This window comes from Cydia strobilella, chromosome 19, assembly GCF_947568885.1.
Source record: "Cydia strobilella chromosome 19, ilCydStro3.1, whole genome shotgun sequence".
Lineage (NCBI taxonomy): Eukaryota > Metazoa > Arthropoda > Insecta > Lepidoptera > Tortricidae > Cydia > Cydia strobilella.
In genome coordinates, this window is record NC_086059.1 from 7077065 (window position 1) to 7101193 (window position 24129).

The following is a 24129-nucleotide window of genomic DNA, read 5'->3' on the forward strand; positions in this document are numbered from 1 at the left end:
GTATTATCTTTAACTGTTAGTTTAGCCACTTCATTTGCTGACAGTTCCAGGTCTGTCGGAGTTCCTTCTATAAGCAGGACTCCTAAGTATTCTTCTTCCGACGACTGGTCACGGGACGGCCACCTGCTTAAAGCATCAGCGTTTCCTAGTTTTTTACCTTCCACATATTGTATGGAGTAATCATAGGAGTTCAACAGCAAGGCCCAGCGAAGCATTCTCGGAGATATGACATTAGGAATGGGTTTTTTAGGTTCAAACAACCCCAATAACGGTTTATGATCGGTTCTGATCGTAATCTTCCGGCCACTAATAAACTGGTGGAATTTCTTAAGACCAAATACTATAGCTGCTGCCTCTTTGTCTATCTGACCATAATTCCTCTCATGAACATTCATGGTCCTTGAAGCAAACATAACCGGTCTGACAGATCCATCTTTCATCACGTGTTCCAAAACAGCGCCCAAGCCAAATTGTGACGCATCACAAGACATCCTTATCTCTTTATTCACATCGTAATGGACTAGAGTGTCAGTACTCGACAACATCTTGCGCAACTTTTCAAATGCCTTCTGATGCTGTATAGTCCACTGCCATTTTACATCTTTATTTAACAACTTATACAGCGGTTCAGCAATATTAGCTTTGTGTGGTAAAAACCGATCATAAAAATTAAGCAATCCTAAGAAAGCTTGGAGCTCTTTTACATTACTTGGGGCCGGTGTACCCTCAATTGCATGTATTTTATCTTCACAAGGATGTATACCACATTCATCAATGAGGAATCCTAAAAATTTCACACTTCTTACTGCAAAATTACACTTTTCCTTGTTTACCCTTAGGCCAGCTTCTTGTAATTTCTTTAAGACCATTTCTAACCTGGAGTTATGCTCAGCAACATCTGTGCCACTTATAACAATATCATCTAGTAACACAGCTATCCCCCTTATACCTGTAAGCAAGGAAGACATTAGTCTTTGAAAGATGCCTGGACACGCTTTAACCCCAAAAGCTAGACGTTTCATTTTATAAAGGCCTTTCGGTGTATTTATTGTTAATAGCTGTGCTGTTGCCTCGTCCACACTAACTTGAGTGTATGCCCTTTCCAAATCAATTTTGCTGAAAATCGTGCCACCCTGTATGGCTGTGAAAGCCTCATCTAGAGTAGGCAGAGGATATGTATCAGTGTCGGTCACCATATTTACTGTAGACCTATAGTCACCACAAAGCCTTACATTACCATTCGGTTTCAGAACTGGTACTATAGGGGTAGCCCACTCGGAGTGTGCAATTGGCTCCAAAACTCCTTCCTCTACTAGTCTGTCTATTTCCTTAATTACTCTTTCCCTCAAAGCAAAAGGAATGGGTCTACTTTTCAAAAACTTGGGCACCGCTCCTTCTCTCGGTGTAATCTTCACTAATGGGCCTTTATACTTTCCCAAACCTTCCTGAAAAACATCGCTATATGTCTGTAGGAGCCCTTTAATTTCCTCGCTGTTTATTTTCAGATGCATGACTCCTTGAACCCGTATTCCGAATGGCTGAAACCAATTTCGCCCTAAGAGGCTGGGTCCGTTACCTCTGGCTATATACATTATAAGATTATTTTGTAAACCCTTAAAAGAAGCTTGCACTTGAATTTTCCCCAATATTCTTAATTGGCTATCTGTCCATGTAGTCAATGCAATATCATCTTCCTCTAATACAGGTAATTTCCCTTTCCAAATGAGTCTGGCTGTCACTTCAGAAATTAGAGTAAATGCACATCCCGTATCAACTTCCATGTCAATAATAGACCCCTCAATTGACACCTTTACCATAATGGGGTCAACTTTATTTTCTCTAACATTGTTTACATTTGCATATAATCCATTACAATTTGATTTATGTCCATCATCCTGTTTATTTTTTGTAAGACAGACTGCCTCAATGTGGCCAGTTCTGCCACACGCATTACATCTACTCCAACGGAATCTGCACTCTCCTCTGTGTTGCCTACCACACCTGAAGCATGGTTTATTCTGTTTGTCAACCTTTTTGTTAGTGATTTTGTTTACTTCCATGGGTTCATCTACCTCCACATTTGGTTTAGATGGTCCTGGCACTACAATAATACTGGAATCAAATGTGGCACTCTCATGTGAAAATGCTATCTCAGTTGCTTGAGTAAATGTCAGCTTCTCACATTGTAACAATTTCCTTTGAACCTCTTTGCTCCTAATACCACATACCAACCGATCTCGTAAAGTTCGGTCTAAGTCTGTAAAATTGCAATGAATACTCATTTTCCTTAAATTTGCCACATAATCTCTAACCTTCTCCCCCTCTTCTTGATTTCTTGAGTGAAACTTAAAAGATTCTACAATCTCATTAGGTGTGGGGTGGAAATGAGCCTTCAAAAATATCAAAATTTGTTTATAGGTTATGTCCCCTATACTTATCGGAGATGACAAAGAAACTATTAAGTCAAATAGTTGAGAGCCACACACCGCCAACAAATTCGCCTTCTTCTTGACGTCATCCACAATATCATTTGCACTTAAACAGAATTCAAACCTTGTAATGTAGTTTTCCCAGCAGCCATGACCCATATCAAATTCACCAAATTTAATACCCATTTTTTTGCACTTTGCACTTACAACTTCACAAAAAGTCACTAACACAGTCTAATACACGCTTTTACTACCGATTTGCCTCGTCGCCACTATTATATCGCGATATTATCACCGAAATTCGGGAGAGCACATGTGCTTACGTACCTGACAAATCCAGACTGGTTTTGTAGGGGTACCCTCATATTTCAATACACTACAGATGTAAAGCCTTAATTGGAAATAATAGGCAAGATACAAAATTACAATTATAGTACACAATTGTATTTTTGTAATTATAGTACACAATTGAGACTCCGGTGCCGTTAAAAAGATGTAATCGTCTTACGGTAGATGTCGCTTTACGCCACCCCAAAGACGTGTATACATAAGGGAAGGAATGGAACACGAATTAATAAACTAGTGGATGTGAAATGACTCCTATTTAGTATGAAAACCAGTGTCGCTAAACTCACACATTCATAGCCACGTTAAAATACGTCACACACTTACAAAATTGCTCTGATTCGTAGCAACTTTCCATACCAAAAAGTTATTACGGGTGGACATTTCTCGAACGAATATCAACTGTAGGCTACATGAGTGACGGTTTAAAATATAATGTCAAAGCTATATGACATACGACTCTTTCATTATCTAATTCATCTCACAAAAGCTCGCTCAACGTTCACTTAATACAACTACTCAACACCAGATGGCGTTATTTTATATAATTAAAATCACTTACTTATTACAGGCGAGAAAAGGGCTAAAAAACCAGTATAAGTAAGGTCTAATTACGCATGGTTTGTTACGGATCTCACGGTCACGTTACACTGGTGTTTTCGAGACCTCTACACGCCTGCGAGTAGCTAACCGTTGGAACTTCTTTCCATTCGACGATATAGGGAGGGGACAGTGTAATCGGAGTGTTTTATCGATATTTGTGTGTTCAGTTAGGTATTGATATTTCATTACCGTATGTTTTAACACATTTAGATGATACTTTATTTATGATTATAATATAGGTAGTGATAATCGTGATTGTATGAAAAATAATATGTAGTACAGTACAACAAATATCTAACTAGAAATTTGTTTCTTATTAATTGACCAACTAGGTTGTTAATGTGAACATTAAATATATCTTAAAGTCAAACAGATAAAATCATAGTTCTTTAAAGGTCTATTAACTCGGTATTGCTGTTATTTTGTGATCACAAATCTGCAATTACTTACATAGGTAAGTATTCGTCTTTAACAATATATTTACTTGTAGCAGCATTTAAGGCCAATCTAGACGGGACAACCTGATTAAATTGTCAAATTAATTGTATGGTGTGAAAGCATACATGAAACTGGCTCATCGATCCCACTTGATTTGATTGTAAGATTGTGACCTATCAAATCAGGAAGGGGGGCGGCAAAATTCCAATATTTGACGCTAGTTTGCGTGGTACGGAACACTTTTTATTAATTAAGTGAGCCCGAATGTCACTAATAATTATTAAATTAGTAACTAAGATTTAGGCGTGTGGACGCTAGATGAGATGTATGGCAATTTTATCCCCAGAAATCTTTCTCTAAGAAATGCTCCTAGCAAATGGTGCTATATTTTTGCGGAAACTAATTTTCTTGCCCAGTAGCATTGATCCATTTATTTTTAATATCGGCATCTTGTGGTAACCTACAATAATTAATAATAAAGAAATAGAAAATATAAAACGTTTATTCATGGCACATTGCATGCATTGTACGCATAAGTGCATTAAGTACCTAGTCTAATTATATTAACGATGAAAATATGATGGGTGTAAAAAACAAAAACGTATGTAAAGGAATACGAAGGTTTGAAAGGTTGCCATGAAATGACCCCGACTTAGTGCTTGATGACCAGAGCTGCCATATTTACTAAGACATTGAATATCCCAAATAATAATTAGAAACGTGTCTAAAATAATAATTTATTACCTAACTACCAAACATCAAACTTGAAATATCGTAACTTTAACTTTATCGATATAAATATCGACATTGCGCAGCATCTGAGTAGCGAAGTTATTTGACATTTAGGATAGCGAATATTCCAGATAAACGTAAAGAATAGTGACAAAGGATTGTGAACTCTAAGTTCTAACTGATAAAATATAGATTTACTTAACGAACATTCGTAAATAATGCAAAAGAAACAGATTTTTCGTATTTATCGGATTATATTTAAATAAATAACCACCGGTGATAGGAAATACCTCCACGTGAAAGATTTTTTAAACCGCTGTGATTTCTGCAGCTTAATACTGCACAATACGGCATTTTAAATTTAATTATCAATTTTTGTTAGACGAGCGTACGTACGACGTGAATGTCATTCGAGCATGAAGTTTACACAACAACTGAGCATAGTCTGTGCATAAAGTGAGTCGGTCGCTACTAACTGTCGGATAGACGGGAACGCCCACTTGCCATCTCCATCCTACTCCGTGGAATGGAAAGATTTGCAAGGGTCTGGTAGGCTTCCGTAGCTCAATTGGTTAAGAGCAACGCACGGATTGCGGAGGTTGCGGGTTCAAATCCTGCTGGAAGTGTAACTTTTTCATTTTTTCCTTTAATATAAAATTTGGAGTATCGCTCGCAGATGTATCTGCATGTTAAAAAAAAAATTGATTTGAGTTCTACATTTCCTGCTACCCAAAGGTTGTCTGGAAGAGATCGCTTTTTAGCAATAAGACCACCTGTTGTTACCTGGTTCTATTTTTCTTTAAAATTTCTTTGTGGTTTTACATGTATGTAAAATGTATAATTATTGGTGCAATAAACAATATTTAATTACTTACTAAACCGCGAAAGTTTTAAATGTTATAATTACTTACTGTCATAATACTCTTATTGCAGAAGCATGTTTGTGTAAACAATCTTCTTATGAATCAACTGAGGTATAAACAGATTCAGATGGATTGATTAAACAAATGAATGCGCATGATATAATAGACTCACCAGTTTCTCTTCATTGAAGTCATTGCGCCTCTTATTTCCATGTTGGTCGCTGGTACCAGAGCGCTCCGATTGTGTGTCACTCTCCGGACCACTGGTGTCATCCGAGCTGCTGCTCTCCTCTTCGCTGGATGTATCATCAACTACATCAAGCCCAGTTGGGTCTGATATGAGCAGAGCTGTTAAACCATTCTCTAACCTAATTGTCCTGAAAATAATATTAAAAACAATGTAGACTTTTACTTAAAAAAACTAACAATTACTGCAGATGGCCTATTTTTTTACACTTTCCATTACCATAAAATTATGGCAAACAAATTTGATGAACCTTGTAAAATAAATGATTGAACTTCTATACATCACGTTTCATCAATGTTATTTTTATTGCCTATTTAATAAATAAAATAAGTAAAAACATACTTGTAAAGCTTTTTATCAGCTTCAGATTTTATTGGTTCAGGGAGAACCTCAACTTTCTCAGTTCTGAACATGTTTATTGTGGGCTTAGGAGGCCTTTGGACCACTTTCACTTCGGGCCTAAATTTAGGGGCTCTATGGAAGCCACTTCTTTTGGACATGACGACTACGCTGTGTTTTGCTCGTGAATAATCAAATGATTTTTGAATAAAGATGGACAGAAATTTTGACATTTATGGGCACAGCATGGCTTAATGTTGCACTATGTACAACGGCGATTGACACATGATAAGATTTAACACATGGCAACACAGAATTATAAAATTGTTAATAATAAGTTTTTTAAAGAATGGAGTTTATATAACTAATAATTTTTACTTTATATACTAATAAGCTGTAAAAGTAATAATTTTACTTCGATTGAATACTATTAAAATAAAACAAATAGCCAAATATATAGTTTGTCAAAGGACTGTCTTATTTCAAACATAGACAGAGAGAATCATACTATCTTTATCTTACACTAGTACTAGCACCCAAAAGAAAAGGATGAGTATAGTTTTTTTTTGTTCTTATTTACTGCCAATTTGGTTTGACCAACTATAGTATAATATAAATTATTATTTATCTCCACGGGACTTAATCGCGTAAAATAGTTTTAAAATGTACCTCCGACGTTTCGAGGACGGCGTTGTCCCCGTGGTCTCGGGTCGTGGTCGGGTGAGTCTTCTCCGAGACCACGGGGACAACGCCGTCCTCGAAACGTCGGAGGTACATTTTAAAACTATTTTACGCGATTAAGTCCCGTGGAGATAAATAATAATGAGTAAAAATCGTGAAAGTTTAAATCAGTGTATAATATAAATATTGTTAAAACAAGCAGTTGGTACCACTGACTAAACATTTTCTTCTCGTTTGCGTACTTGGACTCCAACCCTAGATTATCTGTTCTGTGGCATCATCAAGAAAAGTGGCCAGCGTATCAAGTTTACGTCATTTCTATACTTTATAGCATTTCTGAGTAATTTTTATTTTTTTAACGTTAATAAAGTTAAAGGGGTTCTATACTTTTTAGGAGGCAAGTTTTCCGTTTCATACATAAGATCGTCGTTAACGACAATTTGTGACGTTTTCAATCAAAAGGTCGGCGTCTTATGGCAAGCGACAATATGGTACCCTTTGCTTGAAAACACAACTTTTAAAACTTAGCCAAAATAATATCAATGTAATATTTTAGTTTTTTTTCTACTTAAGCCGAATAAAAAATCGATGGTGCTGGTAGTTTTTCATTCTAATATATTGGTACGGTGTTCCAACATTTGGTGAAACAGTAAACCTTACCGTTCATTAGTTTGTTCATCTAGTCTAGATGATGTTTTTGACGCGATAACGTCTTATAAATCGATGAACACCGGTGGCATGCACGAAAAAGTCTCACGTTATGTACAGATTTCCATAGAAACGTTGTGGACAGATCTCCATGGTAACTAAAAGTATAGAATTTTTCATCAATGTTTTCTTATGACGTTATCACGCAAAATTATCGTCCGTAAACCGACTTTACAGACAACCACATTTTTTTAAGAACTTGCAATATTTTACCATGTGAATATATATGTAACGTTTTCAATCAAAAGGTACCACATTGTCGCTTAACATAAGGAAGAAAATTGCTTGTATCTTTATACGAAAAACCTGTCAGAGCGTCTTTGAAATGGCTTGACAAACTATATTTGGTCAAGCAAATCTTGTCAGTAGGAAAAGGCGCGAAATTAATTTTTATTATGAGACGATATCCCTTCGCGCCTAAATTTTTTTTAATTTGCCGCCTTTTTCTACTGACAAGATTTGCTTAACCAGCTATACTGTATATATTTGCAGTGAGGTATGTAGAAGGTTCTGTTGCGGCATTTGTTCGGTCGATTGAATTCGATGTATCTCAACAATGTATCGAAAATGGCAATTATCAAGTGGAATTTCACTGAAACTAATTTTTTCATACTATACTGAACTGTCACCCTATACATGAGAATAACAGCGCCCTCTTGACAATGATTATATGTATATTACTGGTCAGGCTTTTATAGTTGGTCAAACCAAATTGTCAGTAAATAAGAACAAAACTGTACTTATCCTTTTCTTTTGGTGTTACTACTAGTGTAAGACAAAGATAGTATGATTCTTTCTGTCTATGTTTGAAATGAGACAGTCCTTTGACAAACTATATTTATTATAAACATTTTGTTTTCATGAAAATTTGAAAATATAGTATGGCAACACTGGGAAACTACTGCTGTCACTGTACTATCATGTCAAAAGTTTCAGTTTGTATTTGTAACGCTTAGTTTTTATCAACTTTTTTGACTTTTTATGGGATTTTTGTTATTAGTGTTTAGCTGTTGTATGAAATGTGCTATTAAAACAACGCTTGCAATGAACCAATCGTACTCGGACAGCGACGTGTCGCTGTCCCCCACACAAATACTGGAGCGATTACATTTGCTGCGCCAGCTACAGTTGTTGCAACAAGACAAACTTCTTAAACAACGCCAATTGTATCAAGAGTCGCCGCGGAACTCCAGCATTACGGAAATCGTCAGTCAGTTTAGTGCAAGTACGAGCTTTAACACATTCCGGAGCTTGCTTGGAAATTCCGAGTCTTCAACTGACGCCACACCGCGGCTCCATTCGAGTAAATCGCAATTCAATCAACAGGATTTAGTAGAAGGTGTGGCTGTCCTCAACCTATCCCAAGAGTCGGAATTTATTATTACTTCTCCAGTCTCTAGCAGAAGCAAAGCTTCCAATGCATCTCAAGCACGAACTGAGTCAGGTACAAGTGAAGGGGCACAGTCTATAGCTGCTAAGAAACAAATATCTCTCGATGATATGCCAGTGTTGACTCCTAAGAAAGACTTTGAAGCCCTAATCATTGAAAAACTTAAAAATGAATTGGATGCACCTAAGCCCAAAATCTTACAAAAGGAAGATTTGCCAAGTAAAAGTAAGAAACCATTTCTCAAGAAAGGGGAAGGTATGTCCCGATTTGGGCTGCAGAAAAACAAACTTGTCATACAAAGTACATATGCTTTGCCTTGGAAAAAAGCTTCTGTTAAAAAAGCACCTGTGAGAGCTAAAAATCCTAAAATATCTGAAAATTCTAAACGAAAAAGTGTTGATGTTCAAATTGTTGTTTCTAAGCCAACACCTGAATCTAAAAGGAAACCTGCTGTTGATGACAAAGTGGTTAAGCCTGAAGAAGTATGTAACAAACAACCCAATATTAAATTCACACAAGATTCAAAGCAAGGGAACAGTAAACAATCAACTACTACAGTTGATTCTAGCAATTGTGAACTGCATGGTCCAAAACCTCTTTCACCACCAAAAGAAAGAGAAATAAAAATACAACTACCTAAAGGAAAACATCCGTTACTGGCAAATAAGGGTAAAACCTGGGCGGCAGTACTGACAAAAGAACAGGATGATTTCCTTCGGCAACTCAAACAAAGTGACTATTATAAGAATTTTACTTCTCCTGCCAAAAGCATTCTCTCTGATATCAGCTGTGATGAAACACTTATGAAACTAAGACAGGAGAGGGAGACGGCAGAGCAAAATATGTTTGAATTGCTTGAAAACAAAGTAGATCATGAGAGCTTTAACTTGAACAATTCATTTATCAATAGATTTTTACAAGGTAGTAGTTTAGAATGTTCAGGAGAAAGTACCCCTGTGATAATGCAGAAATGTTTAGCAAGCAATCCTAAACTGATGACCTTATGCCCTGATGTACACCAGACTAGAAATGTAAATTCTCAGCATGATGTTTACTGTAACAGTGAATACACAGAGTGTTGCAGTGAAGCATGCTCTTCTGCATGTAGCTGTTCTTGTAATAACACTATAGAAGAATCCAGCAACTTCAACAACCACCAAGATATCTCTAAAAGCAATAAAAAACAGGTTGTCCAGCATAATAAAACAAACAAAACAACAAAAGAGGCTGACAAACAACCAGAAGTTCAACAATGTCATAATGACAAAGAAATTGACAACATGAAAGAAAACATGGCAGAAATGAATGCTAAATTAGTTGCTACTAGTGAACTGCTAAAAGATAGGCTCCGAGAATTAGAAGATGAAATTGAAACATTCAGAAAAGAAAATGCAAACTTAACTAAAATGAGAGAAGAGATTGATATGGAGAAGCAGAAGTTTTATGAAGAAAAATCTACCTTTGAGCAAAAGTTCAATGAGGAGAAAATTCTATCAGAATATTATTTAGCTGAGGAAAAAGAGAAATTGACAAAGCAAAAGCAAATCTATGATAGACAAGTGAGAGAAATGAGAGGTCGTCTCAATAAAAAAGATAAAGATGAAGTTGCTAACCTGAAGAAAGAAATAAATGACCTAAAGGAAGAAATGAGAATGAAAGATGCTAAATACACCACTGTGGCCGCAAGGCTTCGCAATCAATTGAAAATTATAGAAAAAGAGAAAAAAGATTTGCAGGAAGAAGTAGAAAAGTTGAAAAAGGAGAATCGCAGGATCCAACACAGCAATGACATTACCAGGCGAATGACTAATATCAAGTATTTGGAAGAAATAAACAGAAAATTGTCCAAGGCAAAGAGTGCTCAGAGTCAAGTAGTGCCTGATGATGATATGAAGTATAAAACATTAGAAATAGAGAGGCAAAGTAGGAGCAGGGTGCAGCCTGCAGCAAAGAACCCACTTAGAGCAAGAGCTAAGAGTGTGCCCAATCTTAATGTTACATCTCGATATGCAAAGTATTTTAGCCAGAGGGATGTAATGAGTCCAACGGAAAGAAATCAAACTTTAAATATAGACAGATATACCTCTGATGATATTGATGATGGGCGCTATGAACATGAAAGTGAAAGTTTAGCAGATACAGAATCTGTTAGCGGGAGAGATGCAACAGACAATGAAGATGAAAATAGTTTAGAGAAAATATACATGGAGAGATTTCAAGAACATTCAAAACATGACCCTGCATTTGACAAAGCTAGAACAAGCTATTCAAGTTCCAATCACAGTTTCGAAAAAAGTAATCGCAGCCAAAAAACAGATGACTTTTTCATTCATAGATCTAATTCAGCTTCAATGAGAGATTCCAAGTCTCCAAAGCAGATATCACCTCGCGATCAACCAAGCGGATCCAATTCTAATAGATCCAAGTCCCCAGTGTCTATATTAAGTCATAAATCAACTCGCAAATCGCCAGTTACCGTAATAAACCATGAACCAGATTATTTACTCAGTTCGAGCAGATCTAATCACTCTCACGGCAGATCTACGTCACCTATATCTACTGTAAGCAACCACACATATAGTTGTAGCAGCCAAAGAATACCCACTGTCGTAAACCGAGAATATTTAGACAACAGATCACTTGAACCACCTCCAAGCAAAAGTAGTATTACAAAAACAGAACTTACCCCTACTGAAATGAGGAAGTCAGACGGTTCCAAAGAACTCAGATTCCCAAATGGAAATGTGAAGTATTTGTCGGCAGATGGCAAATACAGCAAGTTTGTGTACTACAATGGGGATGTGAAGGAAAACTTCTACAATGAAGGAAGGATAAAGTATTATTATGCTGAAACGAAGACTTTTCACACAACTCATCCTGACGGGTTGGAAGTTTTGGAGTTCCCTGAGTAAGATTCTTTAATTTATTTACTACTTACTAGCTGTTGCCCGCGACTTCGTCTGCGTAGAATTAGTATTTTGGGTAGCTTCTTTTATTGAGATATCCTTAGTTGAGAGACAATTCTAACTTCTAACTCCTTGATAAAATGTAAAGGCAATGATTCAATTTGAGCATAATACTTACATCTTTGTCAGGCGATGCATCAATTACCTCATTTTCAGGGTGGAAGTGAGATAGTTTCCACCCTCTTAAGGGATGATTTCCGGGATAAAAACTATCATATGTCCTTCCCCGGGACTCAAACTATCTCTATGTCAAACTTCAACAGAATCGGGTCAGCGGTTTAAGCGTGAAAAGGTAACACACAGACAGACAGACTTTTGCATTTGTAATATTAGTATGGATTATATTATAGTAAGGATGACCAATTACAAGTTGTTTATATCTGAATATTTCGAACAATAATTTTTTTTTTATATACCTAATTGAGTAACTCTAACCCAACTCTTATTCCTTCTTGCAATTGCCTATTCTAGTTTAAACCTTGTTCAATTTGCAAGTGTCAAGTGTCTCTTAGCCATTCTTACAACTCAATTCGACTAATTTCATCATATCAAAAGTAATACTTCTTTATTAAAATTAACTAACAAGCGAATTTTACTAAAATAGGTGTTACATTTCAGTGGCCAAGTAGAGAAGCGTTACAAAGACGGCTCATCCGAGATCCGTCTGCCGAACGGCACCGTCCGGTACTTCGACCCCAAGAACCCCCACGTCCGCGAGGAGTGGCGCTTTCCTGACGGCGCCACGCTCACCGCCTCGGCGTCGGGCGAGCGCCGCGTCGTCTTCCCCAACGGACAGGTGGAGGTGCACACTAAGGACCATAAGGTGACAACAAACATAACTGAACAACTAACAAAACTTCCGTGAGACACAGACTTATTAAATAGTCGCTCGTGCTGAGCAATCGGTCGCGGATAGCTGCAGCCCGCACACGCAGCATACGTGACGTGAGTGACCCGTACAAATATATTTAACATAACTATAGTATAGTCTGGTAAGCCAACTTTGTCATTATAAAAAGGCGCAATATTAAAAAAAAAATTGAATGCCTAAACCACAGGTCTAAACCTTCGCGCCTACATTTTTCAAATTTACCGCCTTTTTCTACTAATAAAGTTGGCTTGCCAAACTATTATACATATGAATTTCTATTTTAAATACATATTGCCGCGTTCGGCTGCCCTAGACCCTAGAATGATGATGATTGAAAGAAATTTATATCGTCCCACAACAAAAAAAAAACGTTATTCAAAAAATTATGTTTTGCTGTGCAACTTGTTAGGTTTTTTGCCGATCGGTTAAATAGTACCATTTAAAAATGTATATTAACGTTTGTTTCAGCGCCGCGAGTTCCCCGACGGCACGGTCAAGTTGGTATACAACGACGGCACAGCAGAGACGCGCTACGCATCGGGCAGGGTTCGCATCAAGGACAAACACGGGAACCTCATCATGGACTCTGTGCCGAGCTGATTGGGAATTTAGGTAGGCCTAATAAAGTGCAAGATAGCGCGTCATGAACAAAACAACCGGATCGTGGACTGTGCAGCTGATCAGGAATTTTAGTACACGGAATAAGGTGCAATTTGTATCAAGAACAAACACGGCAACCTTATCATGGAATCTGTGCCGAGCTGATTAGGACTTTCTATAAACGAAATAAGGTGAAATTTGGCACCAGCGTCGAGGCTTGACCGCGGCAGTCTAATTATGGACTCTATGCCGAGCCGATTAGGGCTTTCTCTGAACGCATCAAGGGTGAACATGGTATCCTCACCACACCATTACCCGTTGACTAAGTGCTAGGCTGATTTCCACCTTCGGTAGGTTTGTTGGTGACATGAAGTGATAAGTTTACATTTACAATATTCGTCAAACTCAATAGGCCAAAGTGCAATTTGCCGGTAATTAACTTGTCTAAAATACAGTTCAATTAATTTGAAATAGATTAGTCTCATTTCCTTTATATGTTATTTAGGTTATGACACTGAATTACGGTGGAATGAGAGCTGATGCAATAACGTATTACAATTACCAGATAATTTAGAATAGAGGCGTATGTAATATTGTCAAAGTAAATTTTGTAGTCACAGTAAATTTACTGCCATCTTTCGACACAGGAATAAAACTTTTAGAACGCCATTTGACTTTGATCCTTGTTCATTCGCTGTCGCCGTCTACACGAGATATAGGCCAAAGGTATGGCGCCATCTTTTCGAGCCATCGCTCAATACCCATACCTTTGGATTATACTAAATTTACTTTGACAATACGCCCCTATTCTAAATTCTCTTTGCAATTGCTAAAGCTTGATCAGGGGGATACCAAAAACAATTTTGCACGAAAATGTTACTAGCATTCAATAGATGGGTGATTCTACAATTTCCTGTTGTTTTTCTGTCCCGTCAGCCAGTGTATCGGTACAACAGTAGTATAATTATGTATAATTTGTTACAAGAAACATGCATAGTTGATGACTTAATATGGAAAGAGCTTATAACTACCACAAAAATGTTTCGTTGACTTATTTAAATACCATAAAACCAGGATTTCAATAGTGACCCAAGGCAACAAGGGCACGTAACCATGGCAACGAGTCACAAGAAAAAGTTAATTCACCCCTATGCATTATTATAATGACCGATAATTTGAATTTGTACAATATTTGATAATTAGATTAAAATTCATTTGTGTAGAATGCTGACGTGTTGACTATTTGCTTGACTTAAATCAATCTTCAATTAAATAAAAATGTTATTCCTTGCCAGATATAATGTGCCAATGTATATGTTTTGCAAATTTTAATATATATAATCTTTTATACCTAAGCCAAGATGATTAATTAAAAAAAGCTTGTTTATATGTCTAATTTTATTTATATAAGCAACTAACACTACAATCCTAGTTACGCTTGTCTTCAAAATACCACGTTTATGATTTACTCAATAATATAACCAGACTGCCTACTGTATATAAGATGCTATTCCAGTGGTCCCCAAGTTGACTGGGCTCCGACCCACCTAACACCAACTGCCATTTTTGGGACCCAAATCACGCCCAGATTTCCTAGTAGTTTCAAGGCCCACTCGATATTCGCTCGCGACCCATAGTTTGGGAAATGCTGTGCTCTTCTTACCATTAGGGCAGTCTCGGGCCATAGACAGAGAGAGGGGTTTCTAAAAACCACGACCAAACAAATGAGAAAAGTGGTATTTTAAAAACAAGCACTTAATCCTACAGTCCAAGAATGCAATTTCAACTAGCAGCGATCTGGTATCTGGTCTCCGAGGAAGTTTTGGGTATGCCTTGGAGCTGGTAGTTGATGGGCTTCATGTGGTCCTCGGTGCCGAAGATCTTCTTCAGAGCCTCGCGCGCCGCCATCTCTTTGGCGGTGGACACGTTTTCACCGAAACCTGTGAAGGTATTTCGATAAATTGTTTTTTATGTGTTATAACTATTATAAGATACGGCTAGATAGGCTTACTGCCACATCGTTCCCAGATCAAATGATAATAAACCTTAGTCATAAAGCTTACAATTTATTATAGTATATGCTTTCATTTTGAGTAAGGTTTATATTTGCTAATATGTACCAATGACGTTGGCGAGTGCGTGATATTTTAGAATATGATATGGTGGTCAGAAGACATACTTTTTATCGCAAATACAAATAATCATTTTTTTAGATTCTGCACCCACCTTCCACGTCATCTGCATTACGTGTGAACGTAAATTATATATATATATGCAAACGTAACTCAAGTAGCACATAATATATTCTGAATTCAGTCAAACAAACATATATCAAACATCAGTACACCTTAAAGGGTGAAATTGCCATGTACCTGCTGATATCATCCTCTTGTCAACATAAATGCCAACTCTATAGCAAGCTAGTAGAGTGTTCTTGCCGACCTCGCCGATCAGCCGGGGTTCCACGTCAGCCCCCTGGCTCTTGAGCAGACCCGTCAGCATGGCCCAAGGGTCCTCTATGTGCCAGTACTCATTCACATCTTGCCCTGGAAAATCATGAGGAATTATTAGGAAGCTCTTGCAGTTTTGTTGTATAACTGTATAACACTATGAAAAATTAAGTCATCAATTGATATGAACCTGTCTATCTGTTCTAAATTTTGATGGAGATTTATTTTTTATTATAGTCAAATTATTATTATTAATTGTTTGTCCTTTCCACATCTCGGGAGTCGGGACCCATGGTCCCGGACTTTTGGAAGACGCGCCTGGGGCCGAAGCCAACAGCGCAAAGACAATTTAATCTAAAAGCAAGGGATACACGGGGCGGATACCATCCCCGAGCGCACAATATAATACATCCGGAGATGGTCTCCGCTAGGTGCAAAGACTATTGCAGTGCAGCACTTTTAAGGCTATTGATTTGAATGTTGGATGGACTGGATATCGGGCAGGAGGAGGAGACTAGCGGACACCTGTCATGACAATCAGTCACAAAATTGTAAAAGACAGGTGGTGACACGCTAACTCCCCGTGGCCCATGGGCCCCGCAATGGCCGCACGCACCGTGCGACAACAGGGCAACACTTTGGAGTGGCTGTGAGGTTGTTGAGAGCCAGATCCCGGTAATCTGTTCAGTAGGCCGCTGCGTTATGACATTTTACACTTCCAACCTGGAGCATAGGTCCCACTCTTGCGACTCCACTCTGGCCGGCCAGTCAAGGCAAGCACAGAGGCGAGGGCCAGATAAAAGGGCCCTCAGGAAGAGGGGTCCGCGGTGTCGTTACTAACCGTCAGCTCGCCACATTATTATTATTATTATATAATTATAGGCGAGCAGCTATTTAGCTGATGAGCCTATGTCACACAGTGCTACTCTGTCAATTAGCTACTCTTTATGAAATACGTGGTGCGAGCTTGTGAACACCCTCTGCATCTGCACCACTGGGGTACCTTAAGCGAGGTTTAGACTAGCAAGAACTTGCATGCAATTTTCATTACATTGCGGTATCTGATCAAACTTGAATGCAGTTTACCTCAGTAGTCGGCAATGTAACGTAAATTGCATGCAAGTTCTTGCTAGTCTAAACCTCGCCTTAGGACAACAACAACTGTATTAAACTAACCTTGCAGTTGCGTGATGACTAAGTCCCTGACAAAGTGTGCGGCTCTCTCATCTCCGCCAGACTGCAGCAGCGCACCCACTATGGCTTTGAATGCTGTGGCTAATGTGTAGTTATCCACTGGATACTCCTGTAATCCAATGAGGTACAGTTATTATTTTAGGATTGATTTTTTTAAAGCTTAAAGATATTCTATTGCAAGTAGCTGATAAATTAGCTGGTTAGAAATTTTTGACAACCTTAAGCTGCCTGCACATTTGTCTGTCATGTTGTGTTGTGACGGATATCCGTTTCATACATTTAATATGGTTGCGTTCACATTTGTCTGATGCCTAAGGCCTGGCTTCCTGGGTGCCTGGTTACCTTGTACTATGGTAGCCAGCAATTGTAATTAACAGCTCATGGTGGATTTAATCATTTAAATCTGCATAAAGGGGTATTCCTAGGGTTCCGTACCCAAAGGGTAAAACGGGACCCTATTACTAAGACTCTGCTGTCCGTTTGTCTGTCACCAGGCTGTATCTCACGAACCGTTATAGCTAGACAGTTGAAATTTTCACAGATGATGTATTTCTGTAGCTACTACAACAACAAATACAAAAAAATACGGAATCCTCGGTGGGCAAGTCCGACTCGCACTTGTCCGGTTTTTTTTATAAAATCATTACTTATACATATTCTATTCTATACGCACACAAGCTGTTAACTATTGTCCACAGGAAAGACTTTCGCTTTAAATCTGTATATGACAAACACTTTCGATTGTGTATAAGAACATAAAATATTTTTGTTTTTGAGGCATAAATGTAAGGGTATCTATTTCCTTCATCATCTTCCTTGCGTTGTCCCGGCAGTTTTGCCACAACTCATGGGAGCCTGGGGTCCGCTTGGCAACTAATCCCAAGAATTGGCGTAGGCACTAGTTTTTACGAAAGCGACTGCCACCTGACCTTCCAACCCAGAAGGGAAACTAGGCCTTGTTGGGATTAGTCCGGTTTCCTCACGATGTTAGGTTAGGTTAGGTTAGGTATCTATTTCTTTGACACACCTTATTATCCTAAACAACTTATAGGATTTCAATATAACCATATGCCGGTTTTATTAAATGATATTAAACTTACAGCAGCAAGTATGATGTCCTTGGTGCCCAGATGGAGAGAGACGTTGGCTAGAGTATCTTCACTGGTCAGATGCTGCCTCACTCCCGCAACCCCCTCTAAGGGGAACTTGGGCAGGACAGCTTCTAAGTACAATTGAATGTACTGTCCGATGAATTTTTCACCTGGAAGGTAATACAAGTAAGAATTTTCAATCTGGATTTCCAGAATGTCCAACTTTGCTTAAGTTTTTATCAAAAAACCGGGCAAGTGCGATTCGGACTCGCGCACGAAGGGTTACGGACCATTACGCTCAAAAACTGCAAAAAAAATCACGTTTGTTGTATTGGAGCCCCACTTAAATATTTATTTTATTCTGATTTTAGTATTTTTTGTTATAGCAGCAACAGAAATACATCATCTGTGAAAATTTCAGCTGTCTAGCTATCACGGTTGATGAGATACTGCCTGGTGACAGACCGACAGACAGACAGCGGAGTCTTAGTAATAGGGTCCCGTTTTTACCCTTTGGTTACGGAACCCTAAAAATCATAATTTCACCAACACTTGACAGACTAGACCGCTATACACAGTAACTGATGACAGGAATGCAGCAATACATAGAAGTAAGATGCAGATATCTCCACTGTGTCTAAAGTATAGCTGCGTCCCTGTCGTCAGTTCCCAGCTGTCCCTGCAGTCAGCGGAATTAGTTGTGTGAAGTGCTTTATGAATGAATGAATGAAATCATTTATTTCGTGTAACCGTGACACATACATTCTGTTAGTAAAAAAGCTGTTTCAAGAGGGTTAGTATACCTAAGCCTAATAACAATTATACCTATACCTAAACCTACACACTTAACCTACAAGTTACCACTGTATGGAGCCCATTGGGGAATGTAGCCCCGCACAGTGTAACATTAGCGGACAATCCGGCTTATCCGCTATCATCCTTAAGATGATGTTGGGACTGTCCCGCACCCGGCGCACCAGGGATGCGGCGCGCCTGCGCAAGGTCGTCTGAAAACAATCAACGCGCGCCTCCGCAAACATTCCTGATGCGCTACAGAAGCGAGGCAGTCCCACAATCACCCGGAACGCGTTATTATATTGGACACGGAGAGCCCCATAGGCCCGCTGCGAATACTGAACCCAAAGGTTGCAGGTATACAGGGAAGCACAGAACGCTCTAAACAGAGTCACCCGAACCCCCCTGGAACACCCCGCAAACCTTCGAGCTATCATATTTGCACGCACCGATAAGGCCCTCCGCTCCCGTTCGATGTCCATGTCGTCTTTGAGGTCGGCCGCAACCACATGGCCTAAATATTTAAATTGGGTTACCCGGTCCATAGTACTGTCGTTTAGCGCAATTGCGGGGAACTCTGAATATTTGTTGCGGTCGCACTCAAAGACGACATACTGGCTTTTTTTTACATTATATTTCAGACCGTGACTGGCAGCATAAGCCTCGCACACATTGAGCAGCCTTCGTATACCACAGGCTGAGGCGCTCAGAAGCACCATGTCGTCCGCGTAACTTATGTTGTTAACACACACTCCGTCTATATGACACCCGACATGGATGCTGCTGAGCGTCTCAATCAGTTCGTTAATATACAAATTGAAGAGCGTTGGTGAACTCAAACCTCCCTGTCTCACCCCACACTCCAACCTGTATTCATCAGACAGCACATTTGCCCATCTAACGCTGTTGACCTGATTTCCATACCAGTACCTGAACATACGTACCGTTTCCGGTGGTATACCGGTTTTCATCAGTTTTTTCCATAGTATATTGTAGGAAACCAGGTCAAAAGCCCTAGATAGATCCAGGAAACAGGCAATAACTGGGGTCTTACTCCTAGTGTAATATTTGATAGTGTGCTTCAGACACAGTATTGCGGATTCTGTAGACAGACGGGGTCGGAAACCAAATTGGTTGTCATGCAGTTTAACACATTCATTTAGCTGTGAATTAAGCACACTATCAAATATTTTGGCCATAATTGTTGCTAATGATATCGGCCTGTAGTTATTACGGTCGGCCAAGTCCCCAGTTTTATTCTTAACCACGGGTACTACAATCGTCCGCATCATATCAAGGGGCAAATAGGAATGTCTAATACACAAGGTAAAGAACATAGCCAAAACCCTGGAAATGTGAGGACCTGCGTTCTGGAGGTGCTCAATGCTGAGCCCATCATGTCCCGGGGATCTGCCCCTAGACATTGATTTGATGACTTTATCAATATCTTTGGCCGAAAAACCTGGGCCTAGGTATTCATCATAGGTCTCAACATCGAGCTCCCCCAGCGACGGATCTAAGGGAGATTTTATAAAGAAATGGTCCTTAAATAGATTGGCAATGCCTTTAGGATCGCTTATACCATCAACACTAGCCGGGTTCCCCGCCTTATGCTTCATTTTGCCAGTAGACCTCCAGAAGCCACGGAAGTCTTTTTTAGAGTGGTGAGAGGTAATAATGTCCAGTTTAATTTGGTTTTGATGATCTTGACACCATTTTAAACGTGATTTAAATATCTTCCGACTCTCACACATCTCTTTAAAAAGGCATCCGCTAGTAGGTCTTCCCCCCAGTGTCCATTCACGAAACTTTAGCCTAGCCACCCCATGGACGTCACTGACAAACTTATTCCACCCTGTCACTTGTTTTTTAGGTTTTTTTCCCTTTTCACGCCTTCCTACCATCGCTGATGTCCTAAGGGCATTAATTACGTCATAATACAGCACATCGAGAACTTTTTTGTGCTCAGGATTCTGACAATATTTATCAGCACAGGTTCTGAGTTCCGATGGAAAATCGATACATTTTAACATTTCGTGACATTTCTTATGAAACAATTCAATCTGCTCTGACGTTCTTTCTCCCCATATTACATTGTTTACGTTATTTACAGGAGCGCTGCCAGTAGCCCTCGGAATTATAATGTTTAAGTCACACTCCAGAAACATAGGGAAATGGTCCGACCAGGTTACACAGTTATCTACATACACATTGGATACGGACGACATCGCCGATTCAGTTACTACACAGTGATCTAGCCAACGCTCACATTGATGAGCATCACTTAAGAAAGTAAACGTATTCGATGCAATCCCTAGCTTTAGTACGTCTGCACAACACCACTTTTGTTCGTTACAATAATTATCTAACTCTTTATAAAAACGTTCATTCGGATGAGCATTAAAATCCCCCATTATATATACGGATTCCACGCCACAATCGTCAACCAATGCACTGACCTGAGCTAAACAATCCGTGAACTCCGCTAAGTTGTCACTGCAGTCCGTAGGCATGTAAACACTTACCACTATGAATGGTCGATTATCCTTAGTATTTATCTTTATGGCACACAACCGCGCGTTATCGCATCGCACCACACTCACACTTTGAAACGCTGACCGCTTCCATAACAAGCCAACGCCGCCGTAAGGGCGTCCGCGCAACATCCCCGCCGATGTGTCCACCGCAGAGGTGCCCGTCGCACAGAAGTTGACGTCAATGGTATTAAGGAACATTATTTCATCAGTAAGTAGCCACGTTTATGTATGCAAAACATTGATCTTCCTTGTTATACCCATGATACATATACAAACCATTGCCTGTTTTATGTGAATCAGTACGGAGTGAAACATGTCGAGCGTTTTCGACTTAAAATACGTGAGTGACCCGTTATTAACATGTTTAAGGTGTCTGTGTCTCACGGAAGCTTTGTTATTAAAATCGATAATCTGCTTAATATTTTTCAGCAAATCTAGTAAAAATAATAAATAGGGGAAGTATACCTTCTTCAGACAACTTTCTATTGTCCTTCATTTCCAATTTGAATTCCATTTCTTTTTGTTTCATTTCCTCTTTGATAACGTAAGACCTGTCAGTGAAAGCCTGGAGTAATAGATCCGAATCGAAGTCTTCATTTAATCGCTTCCCAAACGCGTATAATTCCGCTTCTAAATTCCACTCCAGGAAAGTGTTTCTGGGGTGTGTTATTTTACCGCCCTGCTTCTTTTCTCTTCGCTTCAGCTCCATCAAAGTAGGAGCAACCCATCGGTGGATTTTTTGAGCTAAAAATGCAGTTAAATATATAAACAGAACACAATTTATAACCTGAATTTGATTGTGTTTTGGTATGCAAATAATACCTTGTGCTACGGGGTATAATCTTACGGTTCTAGTCAAAAGTGGTAAGCAAAGCTTAACGAGAGCCATTTTTACACAATATAAATACTAAACAATGTATTCTCAATTTTTAAAACATTTTTATCCCCACTGATCTGACAGTTTAAAATTTTTAGGTTAGGTTACAGATAACATAAGAAAGAGGATATCGGAATATTATTATGAATCAAACATAATTGTTATCTCGTCCATGTCTACTAACATCATAGACCTAGCATTACATAGACCAGCTATACGCGTGCGCCCGTAAGGGATAGACATAGATGACGTCATAAACGTGGGGATACCATATTGGTAAAAATTACCCCAATATTTGATATCACGTTGGGGCGATTACCCTGGAGGCAAAGTTAGCTTGTTTGACGGTATTAAAAAATTGTTAAATAAAATGTCAATGGGCCGTCCTTTTTAGGCGTATAAACAATGAAATACCTCCTATAATTCGCGCAGGTGGTACAAAACTAAACATGTTTAGTAAATAAAACGTAAAATAAAATGTATTATGGGTTTTAATTTAAAGAAATCACAAATCGCAATCACACCAATTAATGTACACCACATTTAATCTTCACAACATTTGTTTATTTATTTTTTGGAATTAGAAGTAAGAAAAAACTTCGAGGTCAAAATTACCCATAAAATTATGATATTTTCATCTGGTATCCCTAACATGATTGTTATGCAGCTAAATTAAGAAGAAGTTTAAAAATGACTGACCTCAGACTCCTACCTACCTACGTAATTTGGGCGGATAATTTTACAAATAATGTTTTGTTAATTTGCGTAAATAATTGTGATATTTTTATTGAAATCGTTTGATTCTACATTGCTTTGAGTGTAACGTAATTTTACGATGTTATTCTCACATATTGCGTTAAGAGGAAGGTGTAAAATACCGTACTTACGTGTGAAAGATTATGATCTCATATTTTTGCTCAGAGCGGCTATTACAGCCGATTACAGAACAATTCACCAGTATTTTATCAAAGTTCAAGCATTCAAAACGCTAACCATCACTATATTTCATAAGAGAAAGCACAATTTCATACAAAACAACGATAATTAAACAAGCAACGAACAAACATGACAGTCACGTACTTATTTGTTTGCCACAACCTCGGTTGTGGCAGCGGTGGAGAAGTGAAACTATGACAAGGACAAACAATAACAGCGCTTTCTCTGCTACTCCTACTGAAAGATACATAAGACTATCCCGTTCGGTCATTTTCCCCCACTCCTCATGACCGATCCAGTTATACTAGATTCATGACTAACATATTATAAACCATAAAAGTTTGTTGCTAGAGTGAGACAGATATAGTAAGAGAGTGATGAATCTAGAGCTCGCTCCAGACTACGCGGCGCGAAGCCGCGAACGCTAGTGTGAAGTCGATTTCGCTGATTAGTGAACTAGACTCCACACTGGAGTGTGAAGGCCCTTAGTATGAAACTACAGTCTGGCAAAAAAGAGTAGAAATTAAAAAGTGGCAACACTGTAGTGTCGTCCCTTTCAAATCAATCTAAGAAAAACGGGACGACACTACAGTGTCGCCAGTTTTCAATTTCTACTCTTTGCCAGACTAGATGAGTGGTGGGGGGAACTGTCCGAACGGGATAGTCTTATGTATATTTCAGTAGGAGTAGCATGGAAAGCGTTATTATTGTTTGTCCTTGTTAGTCTTACGTTTTCTTTACTTTGAAACGAGTAGCTAGTTTGCCCTGCCGGGCTAGCACATGATTGGCGCGAGAGTATCTCGCCGCGACATAGACTACCCGTCCCCCTTTAAGTAGAAGACGGGTAGTCTATGTCGCCGCGAGATACTGTCGCGTCAATCATGTGCTCGGCCTACTGAAACTTTGTACTTACAATAGGATAAGGTATATCTATGTCTGTAATTAATTTATGTAGCTTCAGATATCATAGTTAAAAAATACAGTGAATTAAAGTTTTTCATACAAAACTTGTTTTTGCTCTATTTCGTTTGTTTTAT

At 38.8% G+C, this 24129-nt stretch overlaps 4 protein-coding genes across 5 annotated transcripts in view; 2 read left to right on the forward strand and 2 right to left on the reverse strand.

Moving 5' to 3' along the window:
* The window catches only part of LOC134750114 (nardilysin-like), a 41622-nt gene extending 35370 nt beyond the window's left edge, over positions 1–6252 (reverse strand). The window contains exons 1-2 of the mRNA XM_063685212.1: positions 6000–6252; positions 5583–5787 (exon numbers count right to left, since the gene is read on the reverse strand). Of these exons, the coding sequence (XP_063541282.1) occupies positions 5583–5787; positions 6000–6229 (435 nt within the window). The 5' untranslated portion in view covers positions 6230–6252. The remainder of the gene's footprint in view (positions 1–5582; positions 5788–5999) is intronic.
* LOC134750122 (apyrase-like) overlaps positions 1–24129 on the forward strand; it is a 91864-nt gene that overhangs the window by 44448 nt on the left and 23287 nt on the right. The gene's annotated exons all lie outside the window — the stretch shown is intronic.
* LOC134750077 (centromere protein J) lies at positions 8306–14599 on the forward strand. Its single transcript, XM_063685164.1, has 3 exons — positions 8306–11683; positions 12360–12564; positions 13081–14599. Exons 1-3 carry the CDS (start codon positions 8367–8369, stop codon positions 13210–13212), a joined length of 3654 nt encoding a protein of 1217 aa, XP_063541234.1. The 5' UTR covers positions 8306–8366; the 3' UTR covers positions 13213–14599.
* On the reverse strand, positions 14709–22259 carry LOC134750078 (large ribosomal subunit protein mL44). 2 transcript variants are annotated; one of them, XM_063685165.1, is made up of 6 exons: positions 22102–22259; positions 21745–22023; positions 17957–18117; positions 16839–16965; positions 15585–15758; positions 14709–15152 (listed from the first exon to the last, which is right to left on the reverse strand). In XM_063685165.1, exons 1-6 carry the CDS (start codon positions 22166–22168, stop codon positions 14995–14997), a joined length of 966 nt encoding a protein of 321 aa, XP_063541235.1. In that variant the 5' UTR covers positions 22169–22259; the 3' UTR covers positions 14709–14994. The 2 variants fall into 2 exon arrangements, with proteins under 2 accessions (XP_063541235.1, XP_063541236.1); XM_063685166.1 differs by having other exon boundaries at positions 22127–22233.

Excerpts from the sequence above, each read along its gene's own strand:
- LOC134750077 (XM_063685164.1), top strand. The coding sequence starts at position 8,367 with ATGGGATTTTTGTTATTAGTGTTTAGCTGTTGTATGAAATGTGCTATT. Across the intron at positions 11,684-12,359 it reads GAAGTTTTGGAGTTCCCTGA|TGGCCAAGTAGAGAAGCGTT; the intron begins GTAAGATTCTTT and ends GTTACATTTCAG. Across the intron at positions 12,565-13,080 it reads TGCACACTAAGGACCATAAG|CGCCGCGAGTTCCCCGACGG; the intron begins GTGACAACAAAC and ends CGTTTGTTTCAG.
- LOC134750078 (XM_063685165.1), bottom strand. The coding sequence starts at position 22,168 with ATGGCTCTCGTTAAGCTTTGCTTACCACTTTTGACTAGAACCGTAAGA. Across the intron at positions 16,966-17,956 it reads AGGACATCATACTTGCTGCT|GAGTATCCAGTGGATAACTA; the intron begins GTAAGTTTAATA and ends ATTGGATTACAG. Across the intron at positions 15,153-15,584 it reads CAAGAGGATGATATCAGCAG|GTTTCGGTGAAAACGTGTCC; the intron begins GTACATGGCAAT and ends ATACCTTCACAG.